Raw genomic sequence first — 17,985 nt, 5'->3', positions numbered from 1 at the left:
GTTCAATACCAGCAGGAAATGGAAGAGATCTGCTCTTCATGGGACAGGATTGTAAAACAAGCAGTAAAATGGGAGGAAGAACTGACCTGTTTCAGAGTGGGGAAGGAGCAGGGCTTTATGCTGCAAAAGGAGCTGACTAAGCTCCAGAGCCTGATCAAGGTCCAACTTGGCTAAGGAGAAACAGCTGAGATTGTGTGGACTGAGGCTCCTACAGAAGGAAGTTGACTTGGACAAGGACATGCATCTGCCTCCTGAAGCAGAGAGCTGCCTGACTGTTGCTCTTAAACACCAAAGTCTTGATCTGGAGGCAGAGCAGAGCCAAAACTGGAACTCTGCTAAAAGGAAGGGCTCTTCCTAGAGGAAAAAGGAAGCTTAAAATGGTCCAAACCTGCTGAACGTCATCCACAGAATAGTGTGGGTAAGGAAATAACAAAAATGGGTGTTGCTACGCTAGGTATTGAAAGCAGTGGGCAAAACAGTACAGTCCCTGGTCTTTGGAAATCTGGGAAGGGAACTGAAGCTGGATAGAAAAGTCCTTAACTCTGAACGGTGAATATGCAGATGCATACAGAGAGAGTCCTCTCCAGATCAGGAAGCCACAGTAAAAGACTTTCTTTCTGGGCAAATCCCGGTTCTGTTAACCACCCTAGGAGGACTAAAGCAACAGTAGCAAGTAATGCAATCTGTGTGACCCGGAGCAAGGAAGATCCAGGACAAACTCTGTTCTGCACATTATCTTTCTGTTTGGAGATGGTGCTTACATCACTAAACCAACACCTGTTTAAATGTGTAGCACTATCCACCTTATTCCATCCTTGCAAATAAATGGAATATCCAGCCAGGGCAGATAAAGATATCAACTGGATATTTCTGCAAAAATTAATAGTATTGGAATAACCAGTTTAATGCCTAATAATGACAATTTGAATATCAGAGTTACTACCAGCTTGTGATGAATAGCACAGTCAATATTAGAGCCAGGCAAAAAATGTTAATTCATTCACCAAAAATGGTTTCATTCAATCAAAACCTATTTGTGTTGAATCTATCAAATAATATTGATAAAAAATAAATGTTTCAGAAATGTTGAAACAAAATGTTTTATTTTGACCCAACTTAAAAGTTTTTATAATGATTTTAAGGCATTTTAACAAAAGCAAAGCAGGACAAGCGTCACAAAATGGCTGGACAGGAGAGCAGAAGGAGGAAGCCTCCTTTTTAACTGTTAGCCCTGTGGTGACAGCACTCAGCTACACTGTGGGAAACCCAGTTCAATTCTCTCTTAACCCCAAAGCATTTTTAAATAAGTCTTCACAAAAAAAAATAGAGTTTCCAAAAGGGAATTACACCTAATTTTGGACAGTCTAATATGATCTCTGAGAAGTGTTTTGTCCAATAACCAGGACCGGCGCAACCCATTAGGCAATATAGGCGGTCACCTAGGGCACTAACATTTGGGGGGCAGTGACCACAGTGGCCAGATCTTTGGCCGCCCAGGTCGTCGGCGGTCTTTTGGGGGTGGGACCTTCCTCCGCCTCTGTCAGGGGTGGCATTTTGGGGAGGGGACCTTCCGCCACCTGGGGCAGCAAAAAAGCTGGTGGTGCTCCTGCCAATAACCTCAAGCTTTCCTCCAAAATTCTCCCCTGCTACAGACCAAACATGCCATATTTCCTATATCAGAGAGAGGGGCTGGTATTTTCCAGAATGGTTCGACAGCGTTGATATTGAGACTAGAATCAATTAAACCCCTCCGTACGAAATCACTGTAGAGACAGTGATGAGTGATGATGGTCGCTGGCTGCTGCTGGTCCTCGCAGAGCTGACTGGTCATGTCGTGCTGACTCTCCTTATTTCCACCGACTGAGCCACATTAAAAGAACCTAAAATATGTGTACTTTCCTAATATCACTTTGCACTGCAAGCAATTGCTGTAGTTCCCTTAGCAGTACTGTGTGATCACAAATGGGAGAGGAGTTGGTCCATGTCATTGTGGAGGGAAGAGATTAGTGCACGTGGTGTAATCCAGGCTAGGAAAAATTTCAGAACCCTGAACTATGGTGTCACCATAAAAAATACATATTTGTACAAAAGCAAAATTCCCCAGCTAATGGTATCATGTTCCCATGTTTTTTGTAAAATTGTACCCCCAGTATGGATAACATAAGGTGAACTGACCTGTCCCGTTCGTACTTGTATGCAGCATCCACCAGCTTCTTGGCTTCATCAGTGCTGCTCAGAAAGAATGGATCTGGCAGTGTCTCCATGATATCTAGTCCAAAGACAGGAAAGAGCAGGACATAAGGACAACTCCTTCCCACCAGCTCACTGCACAGACCCAAAGTGAAAGGAGCACATTTCTTCTCCTTCATGCTGTGAACTTGCTGGATTCACCTTTAGGCACTTAAAGCCAAGACTGAGTTTTGATTGAGAATTTGATTCAGAAAGTTGTTCACATATAATAGAGCCATAAAAAAGGTTCAAAGAGCTAAAGAAAGGGAGACGTGAAACGAAGTTAAACCTAGGGATAACTGGGTGAAATTGAATGGCCTGTTCATATAGGTGAGGTCACACTAAATGATCTAATGGTCCCTTCTAGCCTTATGCTCTATTAATCATAGAGCTCTTGATTTTCCAGTTCTCAAGAGGACCAGGATGTGTTCCAGGAAGGAAATTAATAGGTAGAAACTTTTGGATAGCCAGCCATTCTTCAGCTCAAAGCTGAAGCTGACCCTGTCTGCATCTGCTTTCTCAATTCTCTCTTCTCCCACAAGACCTATGGCCAGTGATCTGAGGTCCCAGTCATCCAAGACACAGCCCAGTTCTCCTCAGGCTCAATCCCTGCTACCAACTGAGGTCCTACCGGTATTGATAACCCCAAGGGTTCAAAAATCATGAGTCATATAAAAAGCACATGATGTTGGCTTAAAACACATGAGAAGTTGAAGGGTTTTATGTTGGGAGAGAGGAAGAAGGTTATTAGCCTTCTGGTTTCTGAGCTTTTAAGGGGAAGCTATTCACCTTCATTTCAGGTTCAAAATTCAACCTAAAAAATAAGCCTTCCAGCTTGTGGCTCCCAGATGCCTGCTCCAGCCCCCTGGAGTTGGGAAGCTGCCATTCTAGTGTAATACTTGCGTCTACTCTCTCCGCTCCCTTATTATTCATAAGGTGGGCAGCACTGGTCCTCACATTGGTTACCTAGAGTTGTCAGCAAACATTGTGTAATAACTGTGACTCAATTTCCTTATCCCGATCACTGCAGATAAAGCTGGGTGGGTCCAACTGCAAGCCTACAGCTTTCGTCAATGCAGCTGTAACTTCTCAGTCTTTTTATCCTTCAGTGGCTAACATCAAAATGATGGAATTTAAAACTTCAAATGTGCATAATTTTGGCCAGGGTATCTTTAGCTATGGGTGTCTTTAGTCAGTAAACTTTCTATATCTTAAGTCTCTAGACTTTCCATAAAATGAGTTTACTCAGAAACAGGGATTTGTCAGGGGACAGGTTTGTAGTCAACAGGTTTTATGTAGGGAAAACTTTCTGCGCTAGGATGGCTGTACACAAAAAAATTTCTGAGTGTCCTCCTGCAAATGTTGCATACAAATCTTAAGCACTAAAATTTCCATTGCTCCATGAATCCATTTCTCTCCCCAGACACACCCTAGTGCAGGATCCTGGTCTGCCTTCATTCCCAGCTGACACAATCAGTGTGATAGCGCTAGGAAACCAAGGACGGCTACAGAACTCAGACACTCTGCAGATTCAGGACATAAGGCGTTTCTAAGATCAGGTTTGGCCTGGGCTTGGACTAGGACTGCTGAGAAGGAGTCTAGACCCAACTGCCCAACCCTTCCAACAGAGCCTGCAGTGACTCAGCCCTCAGGCACGGGGCAGCAGCCTATCCCTGAGCAGAGCCTGGGTCAGATGACCCCCACGCTCAGGTATTTCCCCTACCCCATCAGAGCTGCAAGTTAGTCTGTGCAACAGCACTAGCTGGGCAGTGACCCTCCTGCTGCCTTGCCATGTAACAGACTCTAGATTCCCAGCCTGCCTCTGATCCAGTGCTGGTTCCTGCCCCAGCCTGCCCATGCCCTGCTCTGACCTTGCTCCAGCCCTGACTCCAGGTAGTTTGGCTTGTTGACAGACTCTGACCACTTGGCTTCAACCTCCACTCCCACCAGCAGGCCTGACTGCCTGGAGCCAGCACCTGACAGCTCCCTGTGTAACTTACCTAGACTGTTGTTTTGTGTAATTTTTCATGTCCCCTCTCTAACATAAACAATCCCAGTCTTTTCCGTCTCTCTCCAGAGGAGAGTTTTGCTGTTCCCTAATCATTCTCATTGCCCTTCTCTGAAGGCCCTGGAATGATACATTCTCCTTTTCTGAGATGGGATGGACAACACCGAACACAGTATCCCAGACGAGGGAACTGATTTATATAACAGCCATGTTTTCCTTATCCCTCTTCATCCCCTTCCTTATGTGTCAGAACATTCTGTCTGCTTTTTTGACCACAGCTGTATATTGGGCAAAGGGCTTTATTCAGCTGTTTATAGTGAAGCTCAGGTCACTTTCCTGAGTTGATACCATTAATTTAGAGCCTTGTACGGTTTATGAGTATTTTTCATTAACACTGAATTTCATCTGCCCATTCACTTAGCTTGGATAGATCTGTATGAAGTATCTCACAGTCTTCCAGGGCTTGACTAACCCGAATAACTTTGTGTCATCTGCATATAAATTTGCCAACTGTGTCCGGTTGCTGCTGGAATATTGTGTCCAGTCCTAGGGTCCACAATTCAAGAAGGATGTTGATAAATTGAAGAGAGGGTCAGAGAAGAGCCATGAGAATGACACAAGGATGAGAAAATCTGCCTGAGCTTGAACTTCTGGAGTCTCTCATCATATTTAATTTAACAAATAGAAGGTTAAGAGGTGACTTGATTACATCTGAAAGTATCTACATGGGGAACAAATAATTCATACTGGGCTCTTCAGTCGAGCAGAGAAAGATCTAACATCACCCAACTGCTGGAAGCTGAAGCTAGACAAATTCAGACTGCATATAAGGCATGAATTCTGAACAGCTGGAGTAATTAATTGCTGGAACAATTTAGCCAGGGTCACTGTGGATTCTCCATCACTGACAATTTTGAAGCAAGAGCTGATGTTTTTCTAAAAATATGCTCTAGGAATTATTTTGGGGCCTGTGTAACATGGGAGGTCAGACTAGATGATCACACTGGTCCCTTCTGGCCTTGGAATCTATGAATATACAAGGCTGATGAAAGAAATAAGTTAGTTTTTCAACAATATCCTTCTCAATTTTAACTGCTCTATTTAACCCTCTGGTAAGTCAGTGGACCCATTGATTCTTTAGTGGGCTTCCTGCTTCTAGAGAATTTCTCATTGTGTTTATACCTTCAGCTATTTACTGTACAAAATCCATCCCAGCCCTCCTCCTTTCCCTCTTACATATTGACTGCTGTAGCGTGTGTTCTTGTTCATTGGCTTGGCTGGAGCTGGATTTCCAAATAACCTCTTGAAGACTTGAACTTTGCCATTTACTTTTCTTTTCCTGGTTCCCTTCCTGCTCAGCAGTTTGCACAAGCCTGCTACTGTTTTCTTAGGTGGACAGATCTAAGGGTGTTGCTTCCTTTGCTCTTGGCATTGGGGCTTTTCTGAAAAGCTTCCTTATTGTACTGAAATCACCTTTTCTCCATTTAGTGTCGCTGTGACCAGTTTTTGTACCTTATTTCCCTTTGCTATTAAGCATAGTTATGTTGTGGTTGTTGTTACTTGTTGGCTTATTGGAAGACGCCATGAGTTGGGGCCTTTCAATTCATTATATGCAGAAGTAATTTGAATCAAACCTGTATGCAGAGTCTGTACATCCCCCAAGACTCTACTGAGCAATTTTTAGTCATAACCATTTCTATAGAACCTTTAATCCTAGCTGGAGTCCATGAATTTTTTCAGTGCATAAACACCTATGCACATAAATCTTTACAGCTGAAAACTAATTATAGGGGGCATTGGTGGTGACCCTTACTATTGAACTTGCCCAGGACTTCCCATTATAGCACCCTGTTTTGCGTTGTTAGAACTTGGCCAATCTTTAATCTTTCAGGGGCTGGAACGTTCCAGGAGTGCTTTCTGCCTCAGGCTGAATATTTCTGGCAAATTTAAGCAAAACAGTTCAGCTGTTTCTATGAATGAACTTTTGCCAACTTTTTTTCCAGCCATTTCCATGAAGAGCTCTAGTGCCTCCATGAGTTGAGAACTGAAATTTAGCAGGAGAATAAGCCTGGAATCAGTGGTTTATTTATTGTAAAAAAAACAAGCTGCCCTGTTTTTGCCAAAACTTTCCCAAGCAAATGTTAACTTTTTTGAGGGAGGGTGTGAGATATGGTGTGGATGCAAAAGCAACCCCTTTAGGACATGGAGTTTTTTTCATTATATTGCCAATTCATTTTTTTTTACTACAGAGGACACTAGTGAGTCAGCATGTCCCTGGACTCGGACACTAGTGCACTGTGCATTAGGAAACCTGGGTTCTGTTCTTGCCTCTACTGTATGTGACTCTTTATGTCCTGGAGGCAGGCAGCTAACCTCTGTGCCTCAGTTTCCCCATCTGTAAAAAGGAGATAACGATCAGGTTCTCTGAAGTCCTTGGCTATTCATAATGACTGTTTACTTCCCAGGTATATGTTTTATTTTGGGTGGAAGAGGGAACACTTCAAACCCATATAGACTGGGTGGGGGTCGACAGTAAGTTTTGACTTTGGATCCCACCACAAAGCATTAAACCCCCAATGCAGAGCATCAGCAGCAGAAGGAAGGGGACAATACCATTTATGGAAGATCCAGATGCCTGGCACAGGCTCAGGGTCACCAAGAATCCGAAGATGGGGATCCCTGGCTTCATCCCTGGAGAGAAACACAAATACACCTCGGTTATTAGCAATAATTAAAGGAGGTAAAAGGCCCATGGATGTCATGCACCCACTGAAAGAGATCAATTTCCATTGCTCTGCTTCCTGAATATTTATATCAGTGTTCTGGAAGGAAACATGGATTTGCTGCTGATAAAGTTTGCAGGTGAAACTATGATTGGTGGGGTGAAGGATTTTGCACCCAGATCAGACTGGCAGTAACTTTTGGTTTTTTTCCCTTCTTCTGTAGCATGGGAGTTTGCTAAGATCATCTGGGCACATTTCATGAAATCAGTTCCCTGCCATTGCAGGAGCCTCTGGCACAGGTCCACCTTGTCCTTCCTGTCCTCTGCCTGTCCCTCACAATAATTTAGCTTCCTGAGGGCTGCAATATTTTAGTCCAAGCCAATTTCTTTGGCTCAATACAGGGGTAATTTGGTGGGGATTACTGGTCCATGAGATACAAGAGGTCAGACTCAATTGGGTGGTCCCTTTTATGACTCAGAGAAAAGCTTGAAAATGGGGAGTGCACCATAGAATCATAGAATATTAGGATTGGAAGAGACCTCAGGATGTCATCTAGTCCAATCCCCTGCTCAAAGCAGGACCAACCCCAACTAAATCATCCCAGCCAGGATGGAGATTCCACCACCTCCCTTGGTAATCCATTCCAGTGCTTCACCATCCTCCTAGTGAAATAGTGTTTCCTAATATCCAACCTAGACCTCCCCCACAGCAACTTGAGACCATTGCTCCTTGTTCTGTCATCTTCCACCACTGAGAACAGCCGAGCTCCATCCTCTTTGGAACCGCCCTTCAGGTGGTTGAAGACAGCTATCAAATCCCCCCTCACTCTCCTCTTCTGCAGACTAAATATCCCCAGTTCCCTCAGCCTCTCCTCATAAGTCATGTGCCCCAACCCCCAATCAGTTTCGTTGCCCTTCACTGGACTCTCTCCAATTTGTCCACATCCCTGCTGTAGTGAGGGGACCAAGGAAGATTGGCAGAGGCCCTGGAAGATTTTCACCTTCCTCTGCAGTGTGGGGCATGGGTCACTTGCTGGAGGACTCTCTTCACCTTGAGGTCTTTAAACCACGATTTGAGGACTTCAATTACTCAGACATAGGTTAGGCGTTTGTTACAGGAGTGGGTAGGTAAGATTCTGTGGCCTGCATTGTGTAGGAGGTCAGACTAGATGATCATAATGGTCCCTTCTGACCTTAAAGTCTATGAGTCTATAAATGCTCAGAAACCAGAAAACAAATAAATCCTATAATTTTTTTAACAAAAAAACCTCACTATTTTTATCCTGATTGCAAGGGGGGTGGGGTTGAAGGCTGTCTCATGATTTTTGCCTGCTTGAGGTTGGTCTGGATGGGGGATTTCTGACTTGGGAGCTTGGAGGTCTGCTGGAGGGGTAAGAATTCAGTGCTCTGGGGATGAAAGTTTGGTAGGAAGCGAATTTTTAGAGCTGGGGGTTGGGTGGGAGGAGTTGTGAGCAAGGGAGGGGTTCTGAGCCTGCGGCCATTATGGGGAGTGTGCGTCTGGGGGTCAGGTGGGAAGGGGGGCTTGTCAGCCTGGAGGGAGGATAGGACAGGGGGGAGAGTACTGACTTGGGGAGGCTAGGTAGAAGTTCTCAATCGGGGGGGGGTTTGGCAGAAGACACTGGGCTGGAGAGGGTTGAGGAGAGTTGGCGAGGATGCTGAGCTAGGTAGAGGCAGGACCGGCGCTAGGGGTTTTAGCGCCCTAGGCGCACGGCAATTTCACTGCCCCGCATGCTGGTCCTGCGGCTCCGGTGGAACTGCCGCAGTCATGACTGCGGATGGTCAGCTGCTCCCGCTGCTCTGGTAGAGCTGCCGCAGTCATGCTTGTGGGAGGTCCACCAGAGCAGCGCGAGCAGCTGACCGTCTGCAGCCACGATTGCGGCAGCTCCACCGGAGCCGCCTGCAGCCCCCTCCAGCAAAACGCCGCCCACCAATAATCCTGGCACCCTAGGTGATTTCCTAGGCCGCCCAAATGGAAGCGCCAGCCCTGGGTAGATAACAGATTGGGGTGAATGGAGGTAAATTGGGGATGGACATGCATGAAAATGTTTAAGAAATAGTAAAGATTATAGGAAGGGACAAGCCTGACTGGAAGGCGGGGAGAGATGGATGAAATGAATAACGGGAGATAATAAAAATATTTACAATTCCATGCACAATCTCCATTAAAAGATCACTGTTCAGTGAAGTCAACTGTTCAAAATTTAGGAAATATCAGAATTAAGGTTGCCCGTACAACCTTAGGTCCTCTTCTGCATATGCATTGCGATACAGTCTATTTTTGGCTACAGGACCCCTGCCTTATTCCTTGCACAGGATGGACAGTATTCACTGAAAACATTTACTCAATATTTTGTCTTACTCTCACTGTCCAGTGTGTGGCCCCAGGCCTTATTTACTGCACTCTATTCAAAACCTGCCCTGAAAACACAATTATTATTTTCCTCCTGAGATTTTCTGTGCTGCTCATTGCTAGAGGTTCTGAGCGCTTCACAATTAACGGATCTACTTTCACAACCCCTTGTGATCTGAGGGGGTGTCATTATCCCCATTTTACAGATGGAGAACTGATGCACAGAGAAGGTAAATCAAAAGAATTCACTAATTTTAGGTGCCCAATTGTGTGATACGTAGGACCCGTTTTTTCAGAGAACATAGCTTTAGAGCAAGGGGGTGCTAGAACGTCTCAATTAAACTATTGTAAGAATTTTTTTAATGGGGTAAATTTTATTTTTTCCTGATTTCATTCTGAGAAATGGATAAACCGTTTTTCTGAAACTTAAAAACACTCGTCAAGGAAAATTTCAGCCAAAAAGTTAAAGTTTGGTGAGGTTTTAAGTCACTAAAACTGGGTCTTACAATGGGACTCGCTGGACAAACTTCAATGTAGGTGGCTCTACTAGTTCCATCCATAACAAAGCTCTGCCTAGAGAAGGGAGATCAGGAGCTTCTATTCTGCCTGGCTCCCGATACAAGAAAAAAGGGGCCAGTCAAGGAAATTAAAAAATGGAAAATTCCAAACTAGCATAAAGAGAAATGCTTTTTCCCATAGTGGGTAATTAGACTGGGGAACTCACTGCTACAGGATGTCACTGAGGGCAATAATTTAGTGAGATTGAAAAAGGGCCTGAAGATTTGGATGGATAAAAGAATATCCACAGTTAGAGCAGTTAGTGCTAACATACCTTTTAAATGAGTTATTGGACCTCGTGTTTCAAGGTTTAAATCCATCTCCAAGTGAAAGAAATTATGAAGCTCCATAAGGCTGGGAGTTGGGAGGGGCAGGTTAGCCCGTTTGTATAATGGAAGGACTCTTGCATTTTCCTCTCAACAACTAGTGTTTCTATCCCCCCCACAGTCCTTTACTGTAAGGTATCCCAGGGTTTCCTCCTGAAGGGATGGGTTTGGAACAGGGGAAGGTGGGGGGAGGGGACTCCTTTTCTTCCCATTTCTTTTCCGATTTCCCTCTCCCGGAATGAACAAAGGAGGGCCAGGGCTCCTGCAGTCCCACTCCTGCCCATTTCGACTCTTCCTTACCACACGTGACTTGTCATGCTCTCCCGCAGAAACATGCTGCCTAGTGTATTACAAATGACAAAGCCATAAAAAAGAGAGTAAACCGTAACAGCAACTCACCTGCTATCTTTGCTCAGCTGGTGAGGGTAGCTCAGTGACGTGATCTTTTATAGCAGCTGCACTGATCTCAGGGCGGGCACTCACAGAGTTTGAGGTGGGCTTTGTCAAGAGGAAACACCTCTAGGGATAGGCTGGGCCAAGTGGAAATATTTACTGCTTCTTCCTAGATGAAGTTGAGAAAAGCACAGTTCTTCATTCCTCCCAGGCAACAGATTTCTTCTTTGTGATGCATCCATAGAACAGGGGAAAAGAGTGATATTTTACTATGCAGTTCCTTAACTTCTAGGGAACTGAATGGTGAAAGAGTCTAATTGTTAGTTAATGCATTTTTCACTCTTTCAATCGACACACTTTCAATATGTGTAGAAAAACAAGAAATAAGTAAGACATATCTAAAAGAAAAACTGCAATTCTCTGGGCCATAATTTCACCTTGGCTTTAGCTGGGCATCATCTGGTGCTTAAATGGTTATCCGGCATTTGATGCGCCTGCAAAAATCTATGGTGGGGAATAATTGCAGAGAAATTCCAGAAGAGTGCTCTTGTTGTGCCAATATTTAAAACAAGGCAAGCTGAATGACCTAGGTAAATACAGGCCATTTAGCCTGACATCAATCCCAGGCAAAATAATCCCAGGAAAAGCTGAGATGGGATTCAACTGATAAAACATTAGATGATTAATAGATTCCAAGGCCAGAAGGGACCATTTGTATTATTTAGGCAATTCTATATAACACAGGCCAGAAAATATCCCCCAAATAATTCCCGGAGCAGATCTTTTAGAAAACCATTAAATCTTGATTTAAAAACTGCCAGTGATGAAGAATCCACAATGACCCCGGTAACTTGCTCCAGTGGTTAACTACTCTCAAAATTAAAAATTCATGCCTTGTTTCCAAGTCACCCATTAACCTTCTCAGTGTCAAGCTAAACAGATTGAACTCTTTGAGTCTCTCACCATAATGCATGTTTACTAAACTTTTAATTATTCTCATGACTCTTCTCTGAACCATCTCAAATTTATCAACGTGATTTGTGAATTGTGGGCACCAGAACTGGATACAGTATTCCACCAGTGCCAAATACAGAGGAAAAATAACTACTCTAATCCTCCTGAAGATTCCTCTTTTCCTGCATTGCAGGATCACATTAGACCAGGGGTCAGCAACCTGTCAGCAGTGGTGTGCCGAGTCTTCATTTATTCACTCTAATTTATGGTTTCGCATGCCAGTAGTACATTTTGATGTTTTTAGAAGGTCTCTTTTTATGTCTATAATATATAACTAAACTATTGTTGTATGTAAAGTAAATAAGGTATTTATAATGTTTAAGAAGATTCATTGAAAATTAAATTAAAATGCAGAGGTGAAGAAAGTTGGAGATGAGGGGTCTGTGGTGTCGCAGGGGCTCAGGGCTGGAGTAGAAGCTTGGGGTGCAGGTGATGGCTGTGGAGTGTGGCTGGGGGAGAGGAGTTTGGGGTAGAGGAGGGGGCTCCAGATGTAGGAGGAGCTCAGGGCTGGGGCAGGGGATTGGGGCACAGGCTTATGTCGGGGGACTCCCGGTCAGTGGTGGAGGCGGGGTGGAGAGGGAGGCTTCCTGCCTTTCCTGGCGCTGTGGACCACGCTGCACCCTGGAAGCAGCCAGGCGGAAGCGTGTAAGCGGCTCCCTGCGGCTCTCTCCCATAGGAACTGCCCCTCACCTCCCATTGGCTGATTCCCGGCCAATGGGATTGTGGAGCTGGTGCTCAGGGTGGAGGCAGCGCGTGAACCCCTGTGACACACACAGCCCCTCCCCCCACGTAGGAACTGGACCTGCTGCTGGCCGCTTCTAAGGCACAGGACGGTGTCAGAACAGACAGGGACCAGCCTGCCTTAGCCGGGCAGCACCGCTGAAGGGACTTTTAACGGCCTGGCCGGTGGTGCTGACCAGAGCCACCATGATACAGACCCGCAGTTTGAAAACCGCGCTTTAGCAGGCTGGATTTCCAAATCCCAGAGAATTTCTCTCTGGCTCAGATAACCTCGTGAAGACTTGAACTTTCACATTTACTTTTCTCTTCTTGGTTCCCTTTTTGCTCAGCAGTTTGCACAAGCCTACTACAGTTTTCTGAGGTGGACAGATCTAAGGTGGAGCTGCCTTTACTCTGGACATGAGGCCTTTTCTGACGAGCTTCCTCATTATAGTGAAATCCCCCTTTCTATATTTAGTATCCCTCTGCTAGGTTTTTGTACCTTATTTCCTTTTGGCTATTAAACCCAGTTATGTTGTGGTTGTTATTACTTGCTGGCTTATTGGAGGAAGAAGTGAGTTGGTGCCTTTTTATTCATAATATTGTATGTGCTGAATTAATTTGAATCAAAATGATATGTCACATCTGCACATCCTCCCAAGAGTCTACTGAGCAATTTTTAGTCGTCCGGGAAAAAAGTGGTTCAAAAATGGCTGGTGTGCCAAAGGAAAAGACGGTTACTCACCTTTGTAACTGTTGTTCTTCGAGATGTGTTGCTCATATCCATTCCAGTTAGGTGTACGCGCCGCGCGTGCACATTCGTCGGAAAACTTTTACCCTAGCAACTCAGTGGGCCGGCAGGTCGCCCCCTAGAGTGGCGCCACCATGGCGCTCCATATATACTCCTGCCGGCCCACCCGCTCCTCAGTTCCTTCTTGCCGGCTACTCCGACAGTGGGGAAGGAGGGCGGGTGCGGAATGGATATGAGCAACACATCTCGAAGAACAACAGTTACAAAGGTGAGTAACCGTCTTTTCTTCTTCGAGTGATTGCTCATATCCATTCCAGTTAGGTGAATCCCAAGCCTTACAAAGGCGGTGGGGTCGGAGTGAAATGTGGCAGAATAAAACTGCCGAGCCAGAGGCTACAGCCTCTCTTGACTGCTGAACCAGGGCATACTGCGAAGCAAAGGTAAGGACCGAGGACCAATGGAGCTTCGCGACAGGTCTCGTGGGTAGAAACACGAGCCAGCAAGGCGGCAGATGAAGCCTGAGCCCTGGTAGAATGCACGGTGATGTGGCTTGGGGAACTATGAGCCAAATCATAACAAGTGGGGATGTCCGTCATCACCCAAGATGAGATCCTCTGAGAGGAAAACAAGCAAGCCCTCCCTTTGGCCCGCTACCGGGGCAGAGCTGGGGCGCCTTAGGCAATGATTCTGTCAGCACAATATAATGCGAGCACTCCACAGATGTCCAAGGAGTGCAACGGTTATGCCCATTGCGTTGAGCTGTGGGTAACATGAAAGGCCAAACACTTTAGGGAGGAAAGCCGGGTGCGGTCATAACTGCACCTTGTCTTTGTGGAACCTTCGTAAGAGCTCTGATCTCAGAGACCCGTCTGGCCAAGACTAGGTTGAGGTCCCAGGGCGGGGCTGGGCGGTGCACCCGAGGGTGCAAGCGCTCCAAGCCCTTGAGGGACCTCGAACCCATAGAGCGTGGGACACTGAACGTCCATCTTAGCCTGCTGGAAGGTAGGGATGGCTGCTGAGAGTATCCTCAGCGATGATACCGCCAGATCCTGCCGCTGAAGGCCAGAGGCAGGCCAAATAGAGGGGATCGAGACCTCAGCAGGAGCAAGATCGAGCGTACTGCAGCTGTAAAGGAAACGCTTCCACCTGGCTCGGTACGTTGACCAGGTGGAAGGCTGCCTGTCACCCCGACTCAGGTACGCAGGAGCCACCGTGAGGCGAAGAGGCTGCAGGTCCGAGTGACGAAGCCTGTCATTGCCCTGAGTGATGAGGTCTGGGCTGACAGGCCGAGCAACGTGGTATGTCAGTGCTGCCTGGACCACTCTGGAGTGATCATGATGATGCACGCTCTGCCCCTGCGGAGTTTGAGCAGGACGTAACGAACCAGTGGGAACAGTGGGAAGGCATAATGCAGTTGGCCGTCCCACGGCATCAGGAATGCGTCCAAGATCGATTCCGAGGAGAGACCTTGGAAGGAGCAGAACACCTGGCATTTCCTGCTCTCGCGGTGAGCGAACAGGTCTGTGTGAGGAACCATCTCCACTTCCGGAAAGCGGGACGCCTCACATGGGGCAGAGTGATCACTCGTAAGACAGGAAAAACCTGCCGAGTCAAAGAGTTAAGACGTTCCGAACGCCTGGGAGAAAGGACGTCGCCAGCTCCATCGAGTGGGCCATGCAAAAGACCCGGAAATGGATGGCCTCCTGACAAAAAAGGGGGAAGGACTATGTCCCCCCTGAATACTTATGAAGCACCTGGCCATTGTGTTGGCTGTAAACACCGAGATACAACGGCCTCGCAGCTGCCGCTGGAACCCCTGGCATGCCAGGCGGACTACTCTCATTTTTGGGGCATTAATGAGGAATGCCAGCTCCCTAGAAGACCGAAGGCCTTAAGCTCGGAGGTGACCATGAGCACTCGAGCAGAGAGAGGATGCGTCCGCCATCAGGGGCAGTGAGGGCTGGGGCGGATGAAACCGCATCCCTGTCCACACCAAGGAGGGAGTTAGCCACCACTCTAGGGAGCCTAAGGCGTTCAAGGGAACGGTGACTACCATGACCACTGGCTCCCTGTCCAAGCGGTACGCCGAGGTGGGCCGGACTTGGAGAGGACGGAGGCGGAGCTTGGCGTGTTTGGTTACAAACTTGCAGGCAACCATGGACCCAGGAGACTGAGACAAGAACGAGCTGAGGTAGTTGGGAAAGCCTTCAGACCTCAGATGATTGTTGCCATCGCCTAAAACCGCAGTTGTGATAAGCAGGCTCCGGCTAGGTAGGAGACCAAGATCGCCCCTAGGAAGCCCAACCTCTGCGTGGGAACCAGAGTGGATTGCTCTATAGTAATCATCAGGCCTTGCTGTGAATAAGACCGTGACGATGCCCACGGGCTGAGTGGTTTGTGTCTCAGAGTCTCCTCGGATAAGCGAATCGTCCCAATACGGAAAACCGCATATCCGACATAGCTACGGTAGGCGGCGACTATGGCCGTAAACCGGGAGTATTCACCGCTGGCTATAAAGCGGAGGCATCTCCCGTGCAGAGGGAAGATGGCATTGCGAAAGTACGCGTCCTTCCTATCCAGGGCGGCATAGTAGCCCCCAGGAGGCAAGGATGGAATAATGGTTCCCAGGGATACCATGTAGAACTTCAACCTTATCCCAAACCGGTTGAGTCCATGCAGGACCAGGGAGGTCTGAGACCTGTGTTCGAGTGGGGGACTAGGGCATAACGGGAGTAAAACCCCTAGCCCCTTTCGTCCGCTGAAGGGGGACAGGGCTGGAGCAATTTAAAGGTGGTACCTATGCTCCATCGTGCGCAGGACCCAGCGATCTGAAAGTAACTGGGGCCATGCCAGGAGAAAGCGGGATCAGGATCCCGTCCTGCGACTGGTACACCGCCCTCCGGCGAACCTTGGAAGGTCCGTCTTTTGTCCCAGTGGTAATTGCGAGGGACCTTGACTTTGGCTTTTTAGGGGGCCTGACTTTTGTCTGCGACCACCTTGGCCTTGCCGTTCTCCAGAGTTCTGCCTCTGGCTAGGCACAGAGTATGGCGGCTGGGGCCATAAAGGCCTGCGTTTGGTCGCTGGCGTATACATGCTGAGACGCATTAGGACCCTATTGTCCAGCAGGCTTCGCAGTCTGGGGCTGTCTCTGCCGCGAAGATGCCTTTACCAACAAAGGGTAAATTCTTTCCCCCGTCCTCCAAGACGGCAGCGAACTCCAGGTGGGAGGTTCGAGGGAGAAACTCCTCCACCCAGGTGCTATAATTATCGCAGCTAAGCAAGGCTTGTTGCTTTGCTACCCAGAGGTGCAGGGCCCCTGCAGAGTACACCTTGCATTCGCCAAGGCTCTTTCTGCTTCGGGGCTGGCGCCCGCTGGCCATCATATCAGGATCGTGGTCCTGAGCATAAAATCTGCGCATATGAGATGACACGGATGCGTGTCCGGACGGCCATGGAGGTACGAAAGAAGGCACGGGCCGAGTCTCTGACTCACTCGGACCTTGCCCAACTCGGCACCGGGGACCGGCATCGGGAGGCGTATCGGTACCTGGAACGAGATCCAGACCCGCAACCAGAACGGTGTTGGGAGGTCGACCGAGATCTCGAGGCTCGGAGAAGAGCTACAGGAGTCAAGGTACCTGCCCCGGTGCCAGATGTCGGAACGGTGCCGATAGCGGGTCGGCGAACGGGATACCGACCGGTGCAGCGAGTGTGACCAGTACCGAGGAAAACAGCACCGGGACTGCCAGTGGTGTCCAGCGTGCCGACAGGACTTGGAGTGTCTGCGGGACCGTGATCATGAACGGTGCCGCTCTGCTGTACTGACAGGGGACAATCCCTTGAAGAGACTGTATTACCCGTACCGGCGGTGCCCGGGTCAGGCAGCACTGACTCTGTCATGGCACTGAGAGCCCTCGCCGTTGGTAACATCTCCGGCGTGCAGGGAACAGCAGGCTCAACCACAGAGCGTACTGGGGAGCTGTCAGGCACCGGATTCGACGGCCCTCGTGGGGCCGGGATCCACGGTACCGAGGTCATCCACGGTACCGAGGTCATCCACGGTACCGGTAGGTGCCGGTGCCGGGCGAACCGAGCTAGATAAGCTGTCTGGCTGCGGTGCCGTCAGCACTGAAGCAGCGGGAGTAATACGCTCAACTACGGCGCGTGCCGGGGAGCCGTCGGGCACCGGATTCGATAGCCCTTGTGGGACTGGAATCGACGGTGCCGATGTTGTCGGTGCCTCAGAGGCTTCGGTTGGCATGGAAGCAGCCGGAGCAGGAGCTCAACCACGGCGCGTGCCGGGGAGCCGTCAGGCACCGGATTCTACGGCCCTTGCGGGACCGGGATCGACGGTGCCGACGTCATCGGTGCCGCAGCAGGTGTCGGTGCCGGGCGATCCGACTTAGACCAGCCCTCTGGCCGCGGTGCCGTTGGCACGGAAGCAGCCGGAGCATTAGCTCGACCACGGCGCGTGCCGGGGAGCCGTCAGGCACCGGATACTACGGCCCTTGTGGGACCGGGATCGACGGTGCCGACGTCATCGGTGCCGCAGCAGGTGTCGGTGCCGGGCGATCCGACGTAGACGAGCTCTCTGGCTGCGGTGCCGTTGGCACGGAAGCAGCAGGAGCAATACGCTCAACCACGGCGCGTGCCGGGGAGCCGTCAGGCACCGGATTCTACGGCCCTTGTGGGACCGTGATCGACGGTGCCGACGCCATCGGTGCCGCAGCAGGTGTCGGTGCCGGGTGATCCGACGTAGACGAGGCCTCTGGCTGCGGTGCCGCTGGCACGGAGCAGCAGGAGCAATACGCTCAACCACGGCGCGTGCCGGGGAGCTGTCGGGCACCGGATTCTACGGCCCTTGTGGGACCGGGATCGACGGTGCCGACGACA

At 48.6% G+C, this 17,985-nt stretch overlaps 1 protein-coding gene across 1 annotated transcript in view; it reads right to left on the bottom strand.

Moving 5' to 3' along the window:
- Positions 1 to 2,369, bottom strand: part of LOC115636661 (myeloperoxidase-like) — a 45,061-nt gene extending 42,692 nt beyond the window's left edge. Inside the window, exon 1 of the mRNA XM_030537029.1 lies at positions 2,176 to 2,369. Within this exon, the coding sequence (XP_030392889.1) occupies positions 2,176 to 2,369 (194 nt within the window). The remainder of the gene's footprint in view (positions 1 to 2,175) is intronic.
- Positions 2,370 to 17,985: the final 15,616 nt, after the last annotated feature.

The sequence above is a fragment of the Gopherus evgoodei genome, chromosome 17, assembly GCF_007399415.2.
Source record: "Gopherus evgoodei ecotype Sinaloan lineage chromosome 17, rGopEvg1_v1.p, whole genome shotgun sequence".
In the NCBI taxonomy this organism is placed as follows: Eukaryota; Metazoa; Chordata; order Testudines; family Testudinidae; genus Gopherus; species Gopherus evgoodei.
The sequence above is the reverse complement of the archived record's forward strand: the minus strand, read 5'-3'. Positions and strand labels throughout refer to the sequence as shown.